The following is a 24042-nucleotide window of genomic DNA, read 5'->3' as shown; positions in this document are numbered from 1 at the left end:
AACCAGCACAACCTCCGTCTCCTGTGCAATCACCGCCACCAGCACCAGCACCTGTGCAATCACCACCGCCGGCACCTGTGCAATCACAGCCGGTGCTACGTAGATCGCAGCGACAGTTTCGACCACCTGATAGACTTAACCTGTAAGAAACTTCGCCACATGGGGACTCTTTTAAAACAAAGGGGGGGTGAATGTGGTGAACTACATATACCTGTCTGGACACACCCCCACCCCCACCCCGCCCCCCGCTGACTGCTCCTGTGGCTCCTCCCACAGACCCCTGTATAAAGGCGATTGAGGCCTGAGCCCTGTCTTCAGTCTCCAGGATGTGGTTTGGTGGTCACTCTATCTCGCCTTATGTCTCAGAGTGAGTTATTGATGGTGCATCAGTCAAATCTAGGCAAACATCTAGGAAAGTTTAACAAGTTAATAAAGTGATCTGAGGATGAACATCCTGTGAAATGGGCAGGCAGATAAATTGGAAAAAAGCATAAACAAGCACACTGGATAATTAAGTAACGGATGGTTCAGGTAACTGTGAAATGGTCCTAGCTGGAATTTGAAGTTAAAGAAACATACACCTGTATGTATGAAGACTAGACTGGGTCAACATACAGGAACTCCCTTCCTCACAGTATGTGGGTATACTCACACTTCAAGGACTGCAGCGGTTCAAGAAGGTAGCTGATAAGCAATTTATTCCTGTCAGCTGGCACTTCACTTCACTTCACCAGTAGACTTAAAAATCTGTCAAAGCACAATAGCTGGTGTTTCCCAGCAGAGCCTGGACAGCATTGCATCAGGTCAATGTGATTGTTTACAAAGACAATAGATAGCTCTTTCCTGTTAAACTGTTCAATTAATCTTTCCAACTGCAATGTTACTTTTCTCTCAGTGGCTTTGAATGTCACTATTTGCTTAGACGTAGAGCTACCTGCAGTCAGCTGCTTCCAGTTTAGTTTGCCAGGTCCTTTCCTGTGATATTGAAGTTGATCATCCTGTCAAAGAATAAACTTGATCCAAATGGTGACAAGTTTGCAAAGGATCTTGCAAGCCACATTTAATAATGATAATGAAAATCAGTTTCCAATATGCTCTCTCTCCATCTTCTGCTTGTAGATGAGGGTAATAATGATCTTCCTTACCAATTCTGATATATTATTTGCTAAAAGCATAGCATTATAGACTTTTAGCAGGTCTAGTGCAACCTTGTCCCTGCAGAGTGTTTTTGGTGAACGTTAGTCACAAAACCAACACTCCATCAACAACTGATAGTAATTACCAAGTCTTTTTTTGGATCTAATGTAAATGCATGAAATTCTGCAGTTGTTGGAAATCTAAAGCAACACCTGCTGGAGGAACTCAGGTGGCCAGGCACTGTCTACGGATCTAATGTTCCAACTTGTCCTATAGGCTCTAACATTTTTGACTAGTGCCTCAATAGGAATTTGTTAAAAGTCTTTCACTGACTCACAGGCCTGTAATTAATACTTTATTCAAGAAGGATAGTATATTTGCTGTTATCCAATTGATAAGGACAAATCTCTGTCAGAAACCATGTAGTCTTGTGTCCTACCATGACCTGGACTACATCACATCTGGCCTTGGGGATTTGAACGCATCAACTACAAAGCCAATTAATACGATTTTGCTTCCAATGATAAAGTTTTCTTGAATTTTAGGAAACATGGTCATTGGTGAAGCAACAGTAACGCAGCGGATGGGGCACTGGGGTTATTGGGGGGGGGGGGCAGCAATGAGATAGTTCAGAAGAGAGCACCGAGAATTTATTTCATAAAACACAGAAAGAGGGCAACTGTAAGCTCGCAGTCAACACAGAACACAGCACAGGAACAGACCATTCGGCCCACATTGTTGTGCGAAACCAGCTAAAAAGCAGATCAAAAACACCTAAACACTAATCTTTCTCACCTGAAAGTCCATATCCCTCCATCTTCCTCACATTCATGTGTCCATCTAAATGTATCTTAAATGCCTCGAGTGTATTTGCCTCGACCACAACACCAGGCACCCACCACTCTCTGAGTAAAGAACCTACCCCTCACAGCGACTTGAATTGACCGCTCTCACCATCAATGCATGCCTTCTGGTATTAGACATCTTCAGCCTGAGAAACAGATATTCCCTGTATCTCTGCCTCTCATAATCCTATAAACCTTGATCAGATTCCCCCTTAGGCTCTACCATTCCATAGAAAACAACCCAACTTTATCCAGCAATGCCCTCTAGAGCAGACAACATCCTGGAAAGCCTGTTCTGTACCCTCACCAAAACCTCAACATCCTTTCTATAGTGGGGTGACCAGAACTGTATGTAATACTCCAGATGTGGCCTAGCTGGAGATGGATAAAGTTGCAATGTAACCTCTTGACTTCTGAACTCATTGCCTCGATTAATAAAAGCAAGCATTCCATGAGTGTTCTTAACCACCTTATTCACGTGTGTGGCCACTTTCAAGGAGATGTGAACTTGGATCCAAAGATCTCTCTGCTCAGCAACTCTGTTAATAATTTTGCCCTTAACAGTGTACTGCCTCCTTGCATTTGCCCTACCAAGGAGCAACATCTCACATGTACAATCCCATCAGTGTGATTGCACCCTTCCTGTTCCTGAGTTCCACCCAAATGAAAGTGTCTGACCCCTCCATTATGTCTCCCCTGAGTGCAGCTGTGATATTGTCCCTGATCCCCCCCACCCCACCCCCTGTTTTTACCTCTTCCTCTATCTTTTCTAAAACGTCTAAAACCTGGGATATTACTCGCCCATTCCTGCCCCCTCTCTCAAACAAGTTCCAGTAATGTACTGATCCATGCTCAGTTTCATTACCCTTACCCAGAAAGCTCCTAGCACTTAAATATACATACTTCAAACTATCCGACCCATCCCACCTGCTAATTCGATTTTGCCTTTCAATGCGCCTGTGTTTGGGCGGTTAGATTATATGCAAGCTGGTGTTGTTAGCTCCGGTAGAAGTCCCGCCCCCGTTCTCGGAAAAGGTGTAGTTTCACTTTCATCGGGCACTTTTACTGAAGATTACAGTTCTTTAGTGAATCCCTTTGATCAGAAGGATTCGCGTTCAAACCCTCCCAGATCCAGAGAAGAAAGTGAGCTGGGAAAATTGCACACAATAACGTGAGTATCTTGCTCTCCCCGCCCGCTTCACTGGGCTCACAAGTCCGGGCGCTGTTCAATTCTGGTTGTTCAGTGATAATATGATGGCGCTTACAACAGGGTCAGTGTGTGCGCGGTTCACAGTCCGCGAACAGCGGGGGCCCGAAGGGAGAATGAGCAGCTTGAGACTAGTGATGGGCCGAAAGGAGCATTCTGGATTTTCAGATGTTAGCGGTATTCATGACCAGTTGGGACAGGGAATGAAAGCCATTAGTTCAGGGTTGGAAATGTGCTCCCCCCCCCCCCCCACCCAGGAAGTAGTGTAAGCGGTAACAGTAGCAAGGGCACTTCAACAACCGTTACAGCGAATGTCAGCTCAGAGAACAGGGGTGACAGGCATAAAGTTATTGACTGTTGTCCGGAGATATGAGTAGTTAATCTGGGGGACGCATTTTCAAATCCAACGTCATTTTAGGGAAATTTAAATCCGTCAAAATAAATAAATCAAGCCGCGTTAGCAGCGAGGTCAGTGGGACTGTTGATGGTGTAAAACCCCTCGAATCACTGAGGCCACTGCCGTCCTCTCTCCACATGCGCCTCCCTCCGGTCCCGGAGCAATGTGGTTAACTTCTGACTGTCCTTCGTTCTGACCCAGCAAGATGCACAGAACAGTCGGCAAGTATAGAAAGACACCGGGTTATGGTTAGGGTTCAGCGCTTGCGAGCAGACTGAGGCAAAGAATGGATTCGCTCTGCGGCGGAGCGAATCACTAATTTAGGATCCGGGGCGGACCCTTCCTGAATGGGGAAAACGGGAGAGACCCGCTTCAGGGCTCCGTGAGAATGCAATTCACAAACTGGGACAAAGGGAGCCAAACAGGCTAATGGGGTGGGGGTTGTTTTATAATGGGGTTGGGTTTGAGGAGTTGAGTTAACATGCCGGTTAAACACAATCGTGGGTGAGCGGACCAAGAGAGTTAGCTGCCCGAGGTCGGCTGATCAAAGGGTATTGGGCTGGAGACAGTCACAGTGAGAGCGGGAGGGGACGTGAGGTTTGGCGACACTTGTATCGGGGTAAGTGCGGATCCCGACTACTCAAAATGGCATTTAAAGTTCATTGTTGACTTGGGATCAGTAAGAGGGTAATTAATCGAGAGAAACAGGAAGCGACGGCAAACGGCTCACAGTTCAGTAGCAGACTCTTACACAACATGGGAGTACTGTATGGGCCACGTACACGAAAACATCTGCAGATGCTGGAAATTCAAAGTAAAACACACAAAATGCTGGAGGAACTCAGCAGGTCAGGCAGCATCTGTGCAAAAGAGTAAGCTGTCGAGCTTTCTGGCCGAGACTCTTCATCAGGATAGGCACGTAATGGAAGGAGTCAGACTAAAAGGGGGGGGGGGGGGGAACTAATGAAGGAGGGGGGTGTGGGCATGACCAGAAGTTCGAGAAATCTATGTTCATGCCGTCAGGTTGGAGGCTACCCAAACGGAATACAAGGTGTTGCTCCTCCAACCTGAGTGTGGCTTCATCGTGGCAGTAGAGGGGGCCATGAACTCACACGTTGGAATGGGAATGGGAAGTAGAATTGCAATGGCTGGCCACCAGGAGAGCTAGGCGAAGCGGTCTCCCAATCTATGTCAGGTCTCACCAATTTACAGGGGGCTACATCGGGAGCACTGGATACTGTAGATGACCCCAACAGACTCGCAGGTCAAGTGCCATTGGAAGGACTTGCAAGGACTGTTTGGGGCCCTGAATGATAATGAGGGAGCAGGTGTACAGAAGGTGGAAACTCTGCACTGCTTGCGAGAATTAGTACCAGGAGGAAGATGAATGGGGAGGGACGAGTGGACAAGAGAGTTACATAGAGACTGCGGAAGGGGGGGAGATGACCTTTGACAAGGTGCCACACATGGAGCTGCTTAACAAGTTAAGAGCCAAATGGCATTATTCAAATGGGTAAAGCAGTGGCTGATAGACAGGAGGTAAAGAGTGGGAATAAAGGGAACCTTTTCTGGTTGGCTGCTAGTGATTAGTGTGCTCCACAGGGGCTGTGTTAGAACCACTTCTTTTTATGTTATTTGTCAATGACTTGGATGATGGAATTGATGGCTTTGTTGTAAAGTTTGCAGAAAAAATGAAGATAGGTGGAGGGGCAGGTAGTTTTGAGAAAGTAAAGAAGCTACAGAAGGACTTAGGTGAGGAAAATGGGCAAATTTGTGGCTGCTGGAAGACAGTGTTGGGAAGGGTATGGTCATGTACTTTGATAGACTGTTTTCTAAGTGGAGAGAAAATTCAAAAGATCTGAGGCAGATAGGGACTTTAAAGTCCTTGTACAGAGTTCCCTGGAGATTAATTTGCAGGTTAAGTCTGTGGTGAGGAAGACAAATGCAATGTTAGCATTCATTTCAAGAGAACAAGAATATAAAAGCAAAGATGTAATGTTGAGACTTTATAAAACACCAGTGATGACTCACTTAGAATATTGTGAGCAGTTATCTTATCTTAGAAAGACAACCACTTATCTTAGGAAGGAGGTCATGACTCGGGAGGGGGTTTAAAGGAAGTTCACGGAAATGATTCCAGGATTGAATGGTTTATCATGTGAAGAGAGTTTAATGTGTTACGTATCCCGTAACTGGATAACTTATCAGCAAAGATAGAGAGGTCTGTTGAAGTCTGTTGTCACTATTTTCAAACGTTTTATTCGTAAAGGGACACAAAAGTAGGGTTAATACATACATTCAGATAGTGCACATTGTCAACACTCAATCTAAAGCGCGGCTATATTAATCATCATCATTAAGAAGTGAGCTCTGCTGGTGTCTAGGGGTTAATAGATTGTCCGTTGGAAATATAAAAGTCACTCAGAAGGCTGCCGGCCTCAGCCCTTTGAAAATCGCTGGGTTTCACGTGGGGCGACCGAGAGAGAGAGATTGGGGGGAGAAGAGAAAGAACTTGCCGAGTCTCGATGAATCTTCCGTGAAATCGGGGGAGCGTTGGTTTCCTCTCCCCGATATTAGTTAAAGCGGTTTTCTGTGATTCCAGCCACAGATTCCAATCCCGGAATCTAACGCACGTGGCTTCCTTCAGAATGGCTTCCCGCTACGGCGGGATCACTCTCTCATGTCTTCTTGGTGCGTCTGAGGGGCTGTCCCCCTGAGACTCTCCTTTATACTTCCTCACAGGGTCGCAGGTGTCAATCAGGTTGGGATGATGCAATCTCTCTCTCAACCAGCCCACCTTGCCCGAGGGCTTTACACGTGGTCTCCATGAGACAATAGTTGCTGTTGTCTTTATCTGTATCTGTATCCCTGGCTTAGGACCTGCAATTTGGCACATATCTCTCTCTCTCTGTCTCTCCTACTGGGTCTACTGACCCCCCCCCCCCTTTCGACGGGTGCTCTTGCGATTCTCACAAAGGAGGGGGGCTGGGATCATAACACCTCCCCTCTTAAAAAACGTTTTTACCAGCGGTTAAAACGGAGTGGTCCACAGTCTTACAGGAGTTTTGAATCTAACACAATACACAAGTTTTTCTTTTCACAAAATACTACCGTTATACATTCAAGTCAGTATCTAAATTGTTAATGATTACAGTGTCCCTTTCTTTAATATCTTAACATTGCGAACCGTACATCAGACTTCCATTCAATAACCACCTATTTAATTTTTTTTTCTTAAGCAACAAAGCTAAGGAGGTGTGACCTTAGCTTAGGTGCATTTACAAAAGTTTATGCGAATAGTAATCATTTCAGTCGTTTAACTTAACTGGCAGGTCTCCAAAGGGCTGTCTTTATTATTCACAGGCTTTGGCGCAAACCCGTTCAACCTGCCTGGCTGTCTAACAATGGCATCTCCATTAACCGTCGCCTCTTTTCCGGCGAGCCCCCCCCCCGTGGGGAACTTGAGTAGTTTTGCGTGGTGAACTCCCGCCCGCCCCGCTCATCGGGGTTATTTTAGCAACACCATGCCCCAGACTTAGACCACTTCCACCCAACTCTTTGATTTTACCCAGGTGGCTGGCCCTTTTATCAGTCCCCTTCAAGCTATTGGTGTTTGATTCGAACTCTTCGCTCAAGTAGCCTGTCGAAGGCAGCCTTTTCACACCCCATCCTGGCGTAACAATAGAGTGGGGGCCCCGCCATTCCCCGGCTCACTCTGTGAGCGATCTGCCAGGTTTAAGATTTCCTCCTTCGCCAACAATCCTCACCCCCCCATTCTTAAATTCGGCGTTAACTTTGAACACTCCTTCGAGTACAGACGCTGGGGAGCTCACACTTTCCCCGGTTACCAAGGTTAACCCTTTTCCCACTGAACCGAGTCCATATGACCCACAAGGACGGCCGCCCCGTTCCACTGGGTCAGATACCTCAGACCTTCTGAGCTCCGTTACTAGGTTCAGCCCCTCGGGCATCCCCATCTCGGACACTCTCAAACGGGACATTGGCCTCTTCCAGGCTTTCAACACCCGTACCCTTTTCAAATTCTAACTTCCCCCGATCCTCCCAGTTACTCTCTGGGCAGCTCCCACCCGGGGAAGGCGCAACCCTGCGAGCTGAAACAACCTCCTTGGCCTTTTCAGCAGACTCCTTTGAGGCAAGGGTATCCTTTCCATCTAGGACTGCCCTCACCTCATTATCGGGAACACCTTTAGAACTCTCAAGTTCTTCAAACAACTCTGCCAAACCAGACAGATCATCCATGTCCAACTCTGGACCTTTTAACAGCTTTATCTGTTTCTCATCTTTATTTCCTACCTTTAGGACCTTTCTCTTCGCTAAAGGCAGATCTATCTCCTCTCCCTTACCCCCTTTCACTTTACTACTCTTCGTCTTACCCACCTCGGAACCCGCATGGCACAGGGTCGGCAAAGACGTCTCGGCCAAATCAAAACTGGCCAGATTTAAACTGCTCTCGTTCACAGCTCTCTCTCTCTCCGCCACTTCCAGCTCTTTTAACTTAAGTTCACGTTCCAACTTTAATTTCTCCACCTCTAACTGAACCGTCCCACTTGATGGTACTTTGTCAGGGATATCTTCCAATACCTCATCTTCAAACACATTCTTCCCAACGTAATACTGAGTTATGGCCCTTCGTACCTCCCGCTTTTTCATGGACGACCTCACTTCTGTGAGGTTCAACCCCTTCGCCAAATTTAACAAGTCTGATTTGGTGGCCGCCTCTAGCGCCCCCACCGTCGGGTTTTCCATAAATTCACCCACGTCCATCTTTGCTGGTTTCCCGTCTGGCTACCCGCGTAACCAGATTCAAGTTTTTTTTTTGATTTACAAGCCCGATTCACTGGCCTCCCAATTTGGTGTCAAATCCCGGATGAGAAACCCAATTGTTACGTATCCCGTAACTGGATAACTTACCAGCAAAGATAGAGAGGTCTGTTGAAGTCTGTTGTCACTATTTTCAAACGCTTTATTCGTAAAGGGACACAAAAGTAGGGTTAATACATTCATTCAGATAGTGCACATTGTCAACACTCAATCTAAAGCGCGGGTATATTAATAATCATCATTAAGAAGTGAGCTCTGCTGTTGTCTAGGGGTTAATAGATTGTCCGTTGGAAATATAAAAGTCACTCAGAAGGCTGCCGGCCTCAGCCCTTTGAAAATCGCTGGGTTTCACGTGGGGCGACCGAGAGAGAGAGATTGGGGGGAAGAAGAGAGAGAACTTGCCAAGTCTCGATGAATCTTCCGTGAAATCGGGGGAGCGTTGGTTTCCTCTCCCCGATGTTAGTTAAAGCGGTTTTCTGTGATTCCAGCCACAAATTCCAATCCCGGAATCTAACGCACGTGGCTTCCTTCAGAATGGCTTCCCGCTGCTGCGGGATCACTCTCTCGTGTCTTCTGGGTGCGTCTGAGGGGCTGTCCCCCTGAGACTCTCCTTTATACTTCCTCACGGGGTCGCAGGTGTCAATCAGGTTGGGATGATGCAATCTCTCTCTCAACCAGCCCACCTTGCCCAAGGGCTTTTCACGTGGTCTCCATGAGACAATAGTCGCTGTTGTCTTTATTCTGTATCCCTGGCTTAGGACCTGCAATTTGGCATGTTTCTCTCTCTCTCTCTCTCTCCTACTGGGTCTACTGACCCCCCCCCCCCTTTCGACGGGTGCTCTTGCGATTCTCACAAAGGAGGGGGGCTGGGATCATAACAAATGGCTCTGGGCCTGTATTCACTGGATTTCAGAAGAATGAGGGGTGACCTCATTGAAACCTATCAAATGGTGAATGGCCTTGATATAGTGGATGTGGAGAGGATGCCTCTGTGGTGGGAGAGTCTAAAACCAGAGGACACAGCCTCAGAATAGAGGGGTGTCCTTTTAGAATGGAGATGAGGAGGAATTTCTTTAGCCGGAGTGTGGCAAATCTGTGGAATTCATTGCAACAGGCAGCTGTGGAGGCCAAGTTTTTACGTACGGTTAAGGCAGAGGTTGATGGATTCTTGATTGGTCAGGGCATGAAGAGATCAGGGAAGAAGGCAGGAGACTGGGGCTGGGAGGGAAAATGGATCTGTCATGATGAAATGGTGGATCAGACTTGATGGGCCAAATGGCCTAATTCTGCTCCTAAATCTTATGGTCTTATGTGCTTGGTGGTGGGATCCTTCATGAGATGACAGATGTTACAGAGAATTATATGATGCATGTGGAGGCTATTGGGATGGGGTAGTGGAGTACTATATGGGCCCCAAGTTAACACACCTTCTGTAAGTTGAAAGCTCTGTAAATCTGGCACCCTGAAGCACTACCATGAATCTTAGAATAGCAGCCGTGTGTGACGCAGCCAGAACTTGTGGCTAGTGTTTATATAGCTGAGTCCATTGGACAGGCCCTCACCTACTTACTTGTTGCTCTCACACAGTCACAGCTCCTCTCTCGGATATTTTCTCTTTTCCGTCTCAGTCTGGTCTTCAAGGCATTCAACATTGTGGAACTTGTTGTCTTTGCCATTACCTGGGATCCATTCTCAACTATTTCCTTTTTATTCTGACCTATATTATTAAACAAGCATCTACCTCCCAGAGCCAGCCTTCATTACAAAGTACAATTACATCCTATTTTAACATTTTCATTGTGGATTACTGATCTGCACTCTGTGTTTCTGTATTTTCATTCTCATTCCCTTTCATTGGTCGTTCTACTTCCATCAGGAGAGATCAGATGTGAAGCAGAGTCTGGTGTTCATTGTTTTCAATCCCTGTAATGACATTGTGTTTGGGTGAACTTGATCTCTTGGTCTGCCTGTGTGGGTGAGAAGAAGGTGAGTATTAACACTCAACATGATCCATGGCTGCCTCACAGAGAAGCACAAAGACACGGACATCATCTGTCAGTAGGGCCAACTGTGGTCCTTCCCACCTGGGAGCTAATCCTGACCTTCTCTGGCATTTTTACGTGCCAAAGAACAAAGGTAACAACAGGACAATTTCTTTAGTTACAATACAACACACCCAAAATGAGTCCCCAAGCTTCATTCATGCATATGCAAACTTTTCAGGTCAATTGGGTGTTTCCTAATTTTCATTGCCTGAGCTACATTTTAAATTTGATCTACAATTGATATTCAGATTTGAAGATTGGTTTCTGTTGAAATTAATATTTGCTATATTCCACAACTACAGAATACACCCTGACAGTCCCTTCTTTTGGCTTTGCTGGACAAAAATAAATTTGTTCTAGTAAAGGCCAGACATCAAAGAGGATCTAATAAAGTAGGGCAGCAAAAATGCCCTGTAACCCCTTCCACAATTACCTATCATATCCCATATGTACTTCTACATCTACGCTATCTTCCCTAGTGGCTACTCACAAGACTCTAAGCAGAGATTGTTCTAGAAAATTGACCAACAATCTTTAAAACGCAGCTTTGTCACTGGTCTGCCTGTTGCCTCCTTCCCTGCTGGCTGATCGCAGTTTAATCACATTCATATCTTCACCCTCCATTCTCTGATAGTTAAAACTCAGCAGTGGTTTCTCTCTGGTCAGGGACACCAGCAAATTAAATGTATCACACTCTATATCGTGACAAAAGATTGCTGGAATCTTGTAAACTAGCCTCTCAGACCCTCTCATCGGTGTTCAGGAGGGGTTGGGGTGGTCTCTATTTGAATATCTGCAAGGACCTCACCCCGGTGGCACCCCTTTCTGGGCTGTCCATTCGATCGCTGGCTCAACCACTGAACAGTTTACTTGTACTCACCCCCATTCCGACTGGGGTGACTGCCTTCAGACGCTGTGTGTAATTTCAGTCTGCCATTCCATTGACGTTGTGGAACCTGATGTCTCTGCTGTAACTCAGATCCCTCCTCATTTATTTTCCACAATATCTTTTCAGTTTTGAGTGATACAACTAATCATCTACCTTCAGCAACCAGCCTTCATTACCGAGTACAGTTACCGTCACCCTTTAATGTACTATTCACAGCTTGCTGTCATGGTCTCTCGGTGTTTTCTCCAGTTGGGTTTGTTTTGGGTCTGTTTCCGTCAGGTGTGGTCAGGTCTCATGCAGCCGGCTGGTGGTTATCACTTGATTCTCTGCAATGACATTGTTAACGGGAACACTTGATCTCTTGCTCCTTCTGTGAGGGTGACAAGAATCACTGGGACTGCTCACCCACACGGGCATCGTTCATCCGGAGCACCACCTGTGGTTCCATCCACCTGCGAATGAAGCCTGTCTTTTCAGCCAGCTTTCTTACCGTGACTCGGTCACCTGGCTGTGGGGGGACTACCTTCTCTTCTGCTGGCTCTCTCCGATCGGCAACCTGTCACTGCTGTTTTGCTTGATCCTTCAATGTGTTACCCTGGTTACAGTGGTCCTTCACATCACCATGTAATCTTACTAAATCAGCATTTGTAGCTTTTTCTAGTACACTTGTCATTCCTGTTTTCCTGTTCTTCCACTGACCTCCTCACACTGATGTTGGCTGATTTGGTTCCTTTCTGCTTCTTACTGTCCCCTTTCTGGTGAGCCTTTACTTTATTCTCAGCTCCCTGACTGTGCTTGGCCCAACCTTTGAGACCTCCTGACATGATTCCCACGCATCACTCTGTCTCTCCTCACTGCTTAAGGCTACTGTCTCTCTCTGTGGGTCGAACATGTTCTCCATCCTTGCCTTGTCCATGTTAATTCTCCTTTTTCGGAGTCAATGACAGCACCCACCTTACTTACTGTGTCTATCCCCAATACAGTACCCTCATTGTTTGGGCAAACCAAAAATCTACAGGAATCTGCACTCCCTCAATCTCAAGTATCATGGGGCTAACTTCTCTCCGCCCTCATTGTTTCATCTCCTTCACTGGAACTGTAAATCACCTCTCCAATCGTGGGCAAGAGTAGGTTAGTTATCACAACTTCCCTCTTGAGGACGCTGTCCAAAGATGGCCTAAGAGGCCACAACTGTAACAAGTTATTTCCTTTACCATTCTATGTCTATTCCGGCAGTTCCTTGCTAAGTGCCCCTGAAGCAGGCACACAAAGCAAGTCCTAAGTGGCATCTCTTCCCACTTTGCGACTTCTCTTCCCACTCCTCTCATCTATTTCCCTGGCTCTTGATACTATCATGGGGCAGGTCGATTCCACTGCTATCCCCAAATTTAAAACTTCCTGGTGAGCTGAACTCAAGCCTTCCTTCAGTATTTTCAAGAATACTAGGTCATCCCTCCCTGGAGTATCCAGCCCTGAATATGCCTCATAAGCTCCATATTTACATTCTGCATAATCCATGGCAGGATCATCAGCTCGAAAGGCATTTCTCCCCGTGACCACATGGGTTTCCTCTGGGTGCTCTAGTACCTCCCACAGTCCAAAGATGTACCTGTTGGTAGGTTAATTAGTCATTGTAAGTTGTCCCGTGATTAGGCTAGGATTGAAATCGGGGTGTGGGTGGTGCTGCTGAAAGGGCCAGAAGGACTTATTGCACACGGTATCTCAATCAGAAAAATAGACGCTCTCCAAACCACTGATGTTATTGCTCCTTGTTACTCTCTCCTCCTCTGTAGTCACTGCCTCATTTCCCCCTTAAAGACGCGATACATCTGTTCATTGCTGGCATTCCCAGTAGTTGTCCATGTACCATCCTGCACTCCCTGGACCACACTATCCCAAATATTCCTCAGGCACTCGCTTTTACCAACACATGTCTTTGGTTTCCACCTGGTGAAGTTGAATCATTCCCTTGATTTTGTGCCAGAATTCTGAATTCCAGCTGAACAATGTTGACGTCTTCACCTGGCTGAGAAGCTGCCTCCCCTCCTCCTGAAGTCTAGATCGAGAGGTCTCAAACAGATTTGCAAGAGCTGGGGCATCCGTTGGCAGGCTATGGACACGTGTGTGGGGAAAATGTGGCATCTGGCTGAAGACCAAGATAGCAGTCTACAGAGCAGTCATCTTGACCTCTGCTGGATGGCTATGAAACTTGGACCCCATACTGCAGGCACATCAAGATGCTTGACCAGTTCCACCTGCGATGTCTTTGCAATATCATGGGCATCTCATGGCAAGACAGAGTCCCTGCCACAGAAGTGTTACAAAGGGCCGAGAGCTCTGGCGCTGAGACCCTGATCATGAAGGCTCAACTTTGATGACTTGGACATGTGGTCTGGATGGAAGACAACCTCCTTCTAAAGATGGTTTTCTCTTCCAAGCTGGCGCATGGCACCAGAAAGCAGAGAGACCCTACAAAGCACTATAAAGACAGTGTGAAAGCATCGTTGAAGGCATGCAATATGCCGGTGACTAGTCGGGAGGCCTCGGCCAAAATCCATACTGCCTGGCGCTTGGCAGTCTACAAAGGCACCAGCACATTTGAAAAACAGCGGCTGAAGGACCTCGAACAAAAGCGCCAGGACCGCAAGGAGAGACGACCCAACCCTTCAACGTCCGTAACATGCCCGATCTGCAGACGCATCTGCGCTTCCCTGTTCGGGCTCCGTCTCATCAGAGGCATCACTGACGTCATCATTATTCCCGATGGACTTCCAAGAAGAAGACCCACCTTGCAGACCAAAAGAAAATGTTTATTTGTCATATATGTATGCTGGGAAAGCACTGAATCCTTTTTCAATATTTGCTATATTCCATACCTCTAGAAAACACCCTAACAGCTCATTGGGGCATTTTATCCCTATAGATTCCCTAAGGGAGATCCATTCTTCACCCTTTTAGGAATGGGTAGTGGCTAAGACCCACTGAGGTTTGGAGTTGCATGACATCTCACAAGTTTGCTCGTAGTATGTCAAGCTATGTCATCTTTCATTGCTGTGGTAGCTTAGGTAGTTTTTTTATTCTTCATTATACTTCATTGTCACCAAACAATTGATACTAGAGCGTACAGTCATCACAGTGATATTTGTTTCTGCGCTTCGCGCTCAGTGTAAATGGAGTTCTGCAGTCTGCTACTCCTTCTGAAGTCAACAACCAATTCCTTCGTCTTGCTGACATTGAGGGATAGGTTATTGTCTTCGCACCATGCCACAAGGTTCATTGTCAAATCCCTAAGAGCTTACACATTTCCTCTATCACTTACCCTCTGCTCCTTGATGTGAGTCAGCCAGAATTGGAATTCCCCACTGGAAAGGATTTCCTGAGCTAAAATCCTGTGCTGGCAGTAACTGTCATGTTATGAAAGCCTCCAGCCACCAGGCAAAGTGATCTGAGTAGCTTTTCCTCCTACTTCTTTGCAAGGACCCCATGAAGTCCACCTGGACGTATTCCTAGGGCCTCTGTGGTTGTGGCTCCTTTATGCCACTATCTGAGTTATGCTCTGTACAAATAATACATTGTGGATGGAATTTCTTTACATCTTTGTCCATCCCAGGCCTTCTGGAGGATTGTAATCATGCTCTGATTCCCTGATGCATTGCTCCATGGAATCAATTTAGTAGTATTTACCTAATCCACATTGGGATTACATGCCTCCGCATGAGACCAGCTAACATCTAGCCCCACCTTTGCTTTTCCTCTGCCTCCAGCAACTAAACTAGCTGTAGTAGTTTTTTTCTTCATGCTCTGAGGCAAATTGTTTACATCTTGTAAGGTGATCATGCAGTAGTCTGTCAAATTGAGCTTTCCTGTCGTCCAATTCTTCTTTGCATGTGCCCCTTTCTTTTATTTGTGCACCTTGTGTCTCTTGCTGTACCTGACACAAATTTCTCTCCTGTGGCTTCAGCATATCCATGCTAATTCCAATAATAAGCAGATACGAAGCAGGAGAACAGAGCCCATCCATGAGGTCTCCCCTTTGTGATCACCTCAATCTCAGCAAGGCCATAGCGAAGATTTGCACCCACACACACACAAAAACACTCATCTGTACTCTGACTGTATATAGCCTGCCAAACCACAATACGTACACCCTTATATAACCATATGCAACTGTGGGCCCTATCTCATCAAGCTACCCAAATGCTGTCTGTAGCCAGGCCTTTACACAAAGACACACACATTTCACACTTTTATATATAGAGTTCAGCACCCAGACATATTCTACAATATTTCATCACCCATCGTCATTGGCTTTTTTTTAATACTTTTTTTATTGAGTTTTCAAATAATTACAGAAATAAAAAAATATATGAAAAAAAATATATATATACCCTTCCCCCCCCCCAACATCCCTATAGAAAAAAAAGAAAGAAAAAAAAAAGTTTTAAAAAAAGTGCCTGGATATATCGGAAGATCCCCACATGCTCCATGGAGTTCATAATAACTTTAGTATATATATTTATTTATTTCCCCAAATAACCAATTATTTCATCTTTGGAGCACCTATATATTTAATCCTGTCTTTTGTAAATAAGGGCGCCAAATTTTCAAAAATGTTTCATATTTATCTCTTAAATTGTAAGTAATTTTTTCAAGTGGAATACAGCCATAAATTTCTTTCGTCCAACGATCTATACTTATGTATCTAATTTCCAAGTAACTGCAATAGCCTTTTTGGCTACTGCCAGTGCAATTTTTATAAATTCTTTCTGATATTTATTCAACTTAGGTTTCGGTTTTATCCCTTCAATATCGCCTAGTAAAAATAATATTGGATTATGTGGAAGTTGTGATCCAATAATTTGTTCCAATAAAACTCTTAAATTTGTCCAAAAAGGTTGAATTTTAGAACAAGACCAAGTAGAATGTAAAAAAGTACTGATTTCTTGGTTACATCGGAAACACTGATCGGATAAATTTGGGTTTAATTTATTTATTTTTTGTGGTGTAATATATAATTGATGTAAAAATTTATATTGCACTAATCTTATCCGGACATTTATTGTATTTGTCATACTATCATGACATAGTCTTGACCAATTTGTTTCTTCAATTTTAATATTCAAGTCACTTTCCCATTTTTGTCTTGACTTATGGACTCCTTGTTTAATTGCCTGTTTTTGAATCAAGTTATACATACAAGAGATAAATTTTTTAATCTTTCCTTTTTGAATTAAAGTTCCTATTTCATTAGATTTCAGCAATAACATTGTTTGACCTAATTTTTCTCTTAAGTAAGCCCTTAGTTGGAAGTAACAAAAAAGAGTGTTGTTTGATACTTTATATTTATTCTTTAATTGATCAAATGACATTAATATACCTCCTTCAAAACAATCTCCTATATATCTAATCCCTTTTTGAAACCAATTATATAAAAGTTGATTATCCATTGTAAAAGGAATGTCTATTTTGAATTAAAGATCTCTGCTAATAAAGATTTCTTTGTCTCATCATCAACATTTATCTTATTCCATAAGTCAATCAAATGTTTTAATATAGGAGATTCTTTCTTTTCCCGTATCCATTTAGATTCCCATTTATATATAAAAGTAGATTCCCATTTATATATAAAATCTTCTGGTGTATTTTCTCCTATTTTATCTAGTTCTATTCTAATCCATGCCGGTCTATCTCTCTCAAAAAAAGATGCAATAAATCTGAGTTGATTTACTTTATAATAATTCTTAAAATTTGGAAGTTGTAACCTTTCTAGATCAAATTTCCACATCAATTTTTCCAACGATATTCTTGACATCTTACCTTTCCAAAGAAACTTCCTCACATATTTGTTTAACTCTTGAAAAAACTTCTGGGGTAGTTGTATTGGTAGTGATTGAAATAAGTATTGTAGTCTAGGGAATATATTCATTTTTATGGTATTTACTCTACCTACTAATGTTATTGGTAACATTAATCAAGGTCTTCTTGAATTTTTTTCAGTAATGGTAAGTAATTTAATTTATATAAGTTCTTTATATCATTATCAACTCTTATACCTAAATATTTTATACCATTTGCCAGCCATCTAAATTGAGTTATTAATCGACATTGACTATAATCTCCATTAGTAAGAGGTAAAATTTCACTTTTATCCCAATTTATTTTGTAACCTGATATTTTCCCATATTCTTCTAATCTAGAGGATAATTTACGCAACAAGTGCAATGGGTTTGTTAAATAAAGCAGAACATCATCAGCAAATAAGTTAATCTTGTATTCTTCCTGATTAACTCTAAAACCCTTAATATCTGGGTCCATTCTAATTAATTCAACTAATGGTTCTATCCCCAACACGAATAAAGCAGGTGATAATGGACAACCTTGCCTAGTTGACGTTGTTAACTGAAATGGTGTTGAAATTTGACCATTTGTCACTACTTTAGCTTTGGGATTAGTATTTAAGGTTTTAATCCATTTTTTAAAAGATACTCTTAATCCTTATTTTTCCAATACTTTAAATAAAAAATCCCATTCCAATCTATCAAAAGCTTTTTCTGCATCTAATGCAACTGCCACACTCATTTCCTCCCTCTTTTGCGCCAAATGAATTATACTAAATAACCGAGTTACATTATCTGCCGATTGTCTATGTTTAATAAATCCTGTTTGATCCATATGTATTAATTTTGGTAAGTATTTAGATAATCAGTTAGATAAGATTTTTATAAGATTTTTGCTATTATTTTATAATCAGTGTTTAATAAAGGAATAGGTCTATATGATGCTGGCTTTAAAAGATCTCTATTTTTTTTGGCAATACTATTAAAATAGCTGTCAAAAAAGGTTCTGGAAGTTTATGCGTTCTTTCCGCTTGATGTATTAACTCAATAAAAGGAGGAATTAATAAATCTTTAAACTTTTTATAAAATTCAGGCGGAAAACCATCTTCTCCTGGAGATTTATTACTTTGAAGTGATCGTAGGGCTTCTTCGACCTCTTTCAATGTAAAAGGCATATCTAATCCCTTCTGTTCTTCCGTATTTAATTTTGGAAGAGTTATTTGTGATAAAAACCTTTCTACCTTGACATTATCATTTTGTGATTCTGATTTATACAACTCAAAATAAAAATTCTTAAAAGTTTTATTAATTTCTAAAGATTTATAAGTAATTTTATTTACTCTTGTTCGAATTGCATTTATTGTTTTAGAAGTCTGGTCTGTTTTTAACTGCCGTGCAAGGACCTTATGTGATCTTTCACCTAGTTCATAATATCTCTGTTTAGTTCTCATAATTGCTTTTTCTGTTCGGTATGTCTGGAGTGTATTATATTGTAACATCTTATTAATAAGTTGTCTTCGTTTTTCTTCTGTCATATTTCTTTGAGATTCTTTTTCTAATTTTGTAATCTCTTTTTCCAATTGATCTATTTCTATCATATATTCCTTCTTAATTTTAGAACTATAACTTATTATCTGACTTCTCAAATATGCCTTCATTGCTTCCCACAATATGAATTTATCATCAACTGAATGTGAATTTGTATCTAAAAAGAACTGAATCTGCTTTTTCATGAAATCACAAAAATCTTGACGTTTTAATAATATTGAATTAAATCTCCATCTATAAATTGATTCCTCTTTATCTGTCATTGTCAAAGGAGAATGATCTGACAATATTCTAGCTTTATATTCCACATTTTTCACTCTTATCTTGAATATTCGTTGATAATAGGAAAAAATCTATCCATGAATATGTTTTATGTCTATTTGAATAAAATTAATAATCTCTTTCTTTTGGATTAATTCTTCTCCATATATCAATCAAGTTTAAGTCTTTCATCAATGATAGAGTTAATTTTACTACTTTTGATTTTGTGACAACCTTTGTTGATCTATCTAAAACTGGATCTAGACAAAAGTTAAAATCTCCACCTATTAATATTTTGTCATGTGCGTTAGCCAAGTTCAAAAATACCTCTTGTATAAATTTTACATCATTTTCATTTGGTGCATAAATATTCATAATAGTCCATAGTTCTGAAAAAATTTGACAATGTATAATTACATATCTCCCCACCGAATCAATTAATACTTTTTGTATTTTAATTGGTAAATTTTTATTAACCAAAATTGCAACTCCTCTCGCCTTTGAATTAAATGAAGCTGCAGTAATATTTCCAACCCAGTCTCTTTTTAATTTCTGATGTTCTATGTCTGTTAAATGTGTTTCGTGTAAAAAAAGCTATATCCGTTTTCATTTTTTTGTTGTATGTTAAAATTCTTTTTCTTTTTACTGGTCCATTAAGCCCATCAACATTAAAACTTTAAAAATTCAGTAAATTCGTCATTATTTTTAATTATGTTACTCCAATCTATAATAATACCTAACCTTCCAACTTTTGTGGTATCTTGGGACATCTTTTTGAAATTCTCCATGTTGCTATGTGTGTCCCCACCGATCATCCAGGCAGAAAGATAGAAGAAAAATAGAGTATAAAGAAAAAAACAAAATACCCCCCTACTAATGTTGTGAAAAAAAAGAACACAACATTACCCCCCTCTATTGTACGGGTCATGGCAATCGCCATGATTACACACGTGAATCTCGCAGTAACCGATCCAAAGCTCCCCAGCCCCACCGCAACATAAAAAAGTATATATATAAGAAGAAAAAAATACTATTCTCAATTAGTATTTCTGAAATAATTGCTTTTCTCCCCTGTATCATCCTTAAATGTCCATCACTTCCGTTCACTGTCTCTATCTTCATCTTTAATCCATCACGCTTGGAAGTCTCTATGTGTAATTAGCGAATCAACAGAAGTTTTTGTGCAAACTCCTCCGCTTCTCGATAATTGGTAAAAAATCTTCTTTTTCCCTCCTCCAAAAAAATTATCAGCTTTGCTGGGTGATGCATTATAAATTTATAACCCTTTTCCCATAAGACTTTTTTCGTTGGGTTAAATTCCTTCTTTCTCTTCAAAAGGTTATAACTTATATCAGGATAAAAAAGAACTGCCTTCTCTGCTATCATCAATGGCTCATTTCTCTTTTTGGCACATTGGGCAGCCGCCTTCAGGATCTTTTCTTTATCTTGGTACCTTAAGCATTTTATCAAAATTGATCATAGATTTTGATCAGCTTGAGGTTTTGACCTTAAGGCTCTATGAGCCCTTTCAATCTCAATTAGAGTTTCTCCTTCCATTTCCAATTTTTCAGGTATCCATTTTTGAAAAGAATTTATTGGATCTTCTCCTTCTATATCTTCTTTAAGTCCAACAATTTTAATATTGTTTCGTCTACTAAAATTTTCAAGCTTATCAATTTTTTCCATAAATTGTTTTCTTTCTGGTGTCCAGGCAGTAATATCATTTTCCATTTTATTCATTCTTTCAGCTATGTCTTCCATTGTAGTTTCCAAATCTATAATTCTCTTTTCCATTTTTTCCTGTCTTTTTGTCATTTTATCAAACATAATCTCTATATTTGTCATTTTTCTTTTGATTACTTTTAATGCACCTAATTTACACATTATTTGCATCAAAGTCTTTTCTATATTTCCAGAAAAACTTTTACCTCTATCTTCGTCTGATTTTTCCAGAGAATCTGACTCTCTCTCAGATTCACTTTCACTTTCGGTTTCAGTCATAACTGGGATTTGTAGTTCTGGTTGCTCTCATTTGCGCCTGCTCCTTCCTTCACATTTGTGCAGCTCTCATTGGTCTTCCTCCCCAGGGTTGTTCGATGTTGCCGCAACTTCCCGCTCCGTATCGCTGGTGGTATAATGTACCTGAGCCCGCGGTTCTTTGGCAGAAGTGGGCCTTGATTCTGTTCCAACTTGCGTTGTCTTCACGGTAGTAATTTTCTTCATCTTCTGTTTGTGAGGCTTAACTTGAAACAATCCAGAGTAGTTTATAAGTAACTTTTAGAAAGTATTGACTAACTTTTCTTCACTTAAAACATTAGTTTATTGATTTTTTACGGGAGAGCTGGGTTCCAGCGTCTTGATCCTACGTCATCACGTGACGTCCCCATTGTCAGTGGCTTGAACAGATCCAAGCATGGGTGCCACATTTAAAAATGCTCATCCCTCAGGACTGCTGAGGTTGCTGGCCATGTAGAGGGTGATGAATATATCCAGAAGAAATCCCAAATGTGACTAGCGAAACTAAGCTATTGTAAACCAGAAGATTCGCTCGGAAGGTATGCTGTGTTAAATAAATACTTCGTGTGGCTCAGTTAGAACAAGGTGCACTAGTGGAATCTGTGCAAGTGTTGTTCTCACAACCTGTTCCCACGTGGGCTGATGTTACCATGTTTACCCATGGCTTTTAGCCCAAGTTGCACAGAATTGCTGCCTTGCCTGATAGATTTCTTCCCCGCAGTGTGTCTGGGCATTGTTATCTGAGTGTGCTATGAGTAAGTTAGTGGGCTGTCTGCTTTCTTATTTTCATCAGGCCTGTGCCCAGACAGAAGTCCCCATTGTTAGTGAAGCCCTCTGTACTGTTCAGAGGCAGTAATGCAGGGTCCAGTGACACAGACTGAACAACTAATGCCTTGAATATTCCCAGTGTCGGGTTGACGTTTATGAACTTATTTTCCTTTCAGGAATAAAATGCCTGCCCTGTCCAAGTACTTCAGTGATGAGGAGGTGAGAAGCCTACAGTCCATGTACAGTAAAGGTGATGTGGTAACGGTGATCCTTGAACTGAAGCAGAAGGCAGAGGATTTAACCGGTGTGAAGATCGACATTGCTGTGCTGGGTGATGTGGGCTCCGGGAAATCCGCCTTCATCAATGCCATGAGGGATGTTCAAAGTGACGATCCTGAAGCTGCTCCAACTGGGAATGGTGAAGCCAGCAAGGAGCCAACTGCCTATTACCATCCATCCCTGCCAGATGTTCAACTCTGGGATCTCCCAGGATTAAACTCCTTTGGTTTTGAACTGAACCGTTACCTGAAACAAGTGAATTTTGTAAGCTATGACTTCTACATCATTGTGTCTCAGGCACGATTCAGAGAGTGTGATGGTGAGCTATCCAAAAGGATTCAAGAACAACAGAAGGAGTTCTACTACATTCGGTCCAAAATTGACAATGACGCCTATTCTATGCAGATGCAAGGCGTTGACTTCAGTCAAGGGCAGATGCAAATCATCCAGGACTGTCTTAAAAACTTTCAAAATGTCGGAGTCAAACCACCAGCCATTTTCCTGATCTCTAGTTTCAATGTGAAAGAATATGATTTTCCAAAATTAAAGAATACCCTTGCCACTGATCTCCAGAGAATAAGATTAAAAGCTTTCCAGCTCTTGATTGAGAAGATGATGTGGGAAATCCAACTTTGTTCAAGCCACAGGAGGAAGGTCTGGTTGTGGTCTGTCATTTCTGGGGTTCTAGGCTCAATTCCCGCCTCAGGCTTTCCCCTCCTCGCTGCCATTATCTCCACTGTTGCTGGGTGGATTCATATCCGGCGACAGTTTAGCATCCGTGAACAGGAGCTGCGCAGGTTGGCCAACAAGATTGGCCAACCCCTTGCAGTACTCCTTAATACAAGGCAGCCCCGCAGCTGGTTTTCAGCAACTGTTAGCACACTACTGGGGGCCCTCACTGTGGGTTGCACTTCATATAGATTCACACACAATATCTCTCCATGGGCACACTTTGCCATTGGGGCAGTGTCCTCTTTTGCTTTTGCTTTCCACTTTCTAAAGAGCTCACTGTATCACCGCTCGCAAGATGAACGAACTCTTGCCAAGATGGCACTTCAGTGAGATGGCAGTGACCTTTATCAGGCTGCACATCTTCCAGTGGTCCCCATTACCGGTCCAGAATACCACAGTACTCAGAATACCCTCCAACAGTTGGGTTGGGTTTGGAAAAGAGAATCACATCCGTTTTCTACCACCTGATACCTGCACACTTGACATATTGTAGAAGTATCAGTATAGAGATAGCTCAATATAAACTATTGATACCATTCTGTATTTCACTTTTGTTAACTGTAACTTGTTGTTCCATATCATTGGAACTTCTGTGCTTGAAGCTGTGCTGTAACATTCGCAGAAACTAAAAGGGCTCATTTCTCTCTTCGATACGCACACATTTGGGCACATTTGAATCAGTTCCCTGAATGCCTAAACCTGGGCATGATTCCCACAGAGCTGTAATTTGTTGTGATGAAATTTCCCAGGTTCGCTGTTCTAAATAAACTATCACCTAAACATCAGATCACACTATTGTCTTCCCTTGAATTTGTCTGTTCCTTTTCCTGAAGTCCAGAATCACAATCAGGTTTATTTTTGTTGACATAGGTTGTGAAATTTGTTGTTTTGCAGCAGTTTCAAAAATAAATAAGTAATTCCAAAGAGGAATGATGAGTTAGTGTCCGTGGGTTCATGGACTGATCAGAAATATGATGGTGGAGGGAAGACAGCTGTTCCATCAGAATTGGTTTAATATCACCGGCATATGTCATGAAATTTGTTAACCTTATGGCAGCAGTGCAATGAAATACATGATAAATAAATATAGAGAAAATAAACTGAGTTACATTAACTATATACACATGTCTATTAACTAGTCAAGTTAAAATAAATAGTGCAAGATAACAGAAATAAAAAAAGTAGTGAGGTAGTATTCGTGGGTTCAATGTCCATTTAGGAATCGGATGGCAGAAGCTG

General features: G+C 42.2%; 1 protein-coding gene across 3 annotated transcripts; it reads left to right on the top strand.

The window, feature by feature from the left end:
- Positions 1-3728: 3728 nt before the first annotated feature.
- On the top strand, positions 3729-23588 carry LOC132398236 (interferon-gamma-inducible GTPase 10-like). 3 transcript variants are annotated; one of them, XM_059977367.1, is made up of 2 exons: positions 3729-3807; positions 21969-23588. In XM_059977367.1, the coding sequence occupies exon 2, from the start codon at positions 21976-21978 to the stop codon at positions 23131-23133; it is 1158 nt and encodes a 385-aa protein (XP_059833350.1). In that variant the 5' UTR covers positions 3729-3807; positions 21969-21975; the 3' UTR covers positions 23134-23588. The 3 variants fall into 3 exon arrangements, with proteins under 3 accessions (XP_059833350.1, XP_059833351.1, XP_059833349.1); XM_059977368.1 differs by lacking the exon at positions 3729-3807 and adding an exon at positions 4067-4205; XM_059977366.1 differs by lacking the exon at positions 3729-3807 and adding an exon at positions 21090-21214.
- Positions 23589-24042: the final 454 nt, after the last annotated feature.

Source organism: Hypanus sabinus, chromosome 8 (assembly GCF_030144855.1).
Source record: "Hypanus sabinus isolate sHypSab1 chromosome 8, sHypSab1.hap1, whole genome shotgun sequence".
NCBI classification, from domain to species: domain Eukaryota; kingdom Metazoa; phylum Chordata; class Chondrichthyes; order Myliobatiformes; family Dasyatidae; genus Hypanus; species Hypanus sabinus.
Note: the sequence above shows the minus strand (reverse complement) of the source record. Positions and strands in the feature narration are given on the sequence as shown.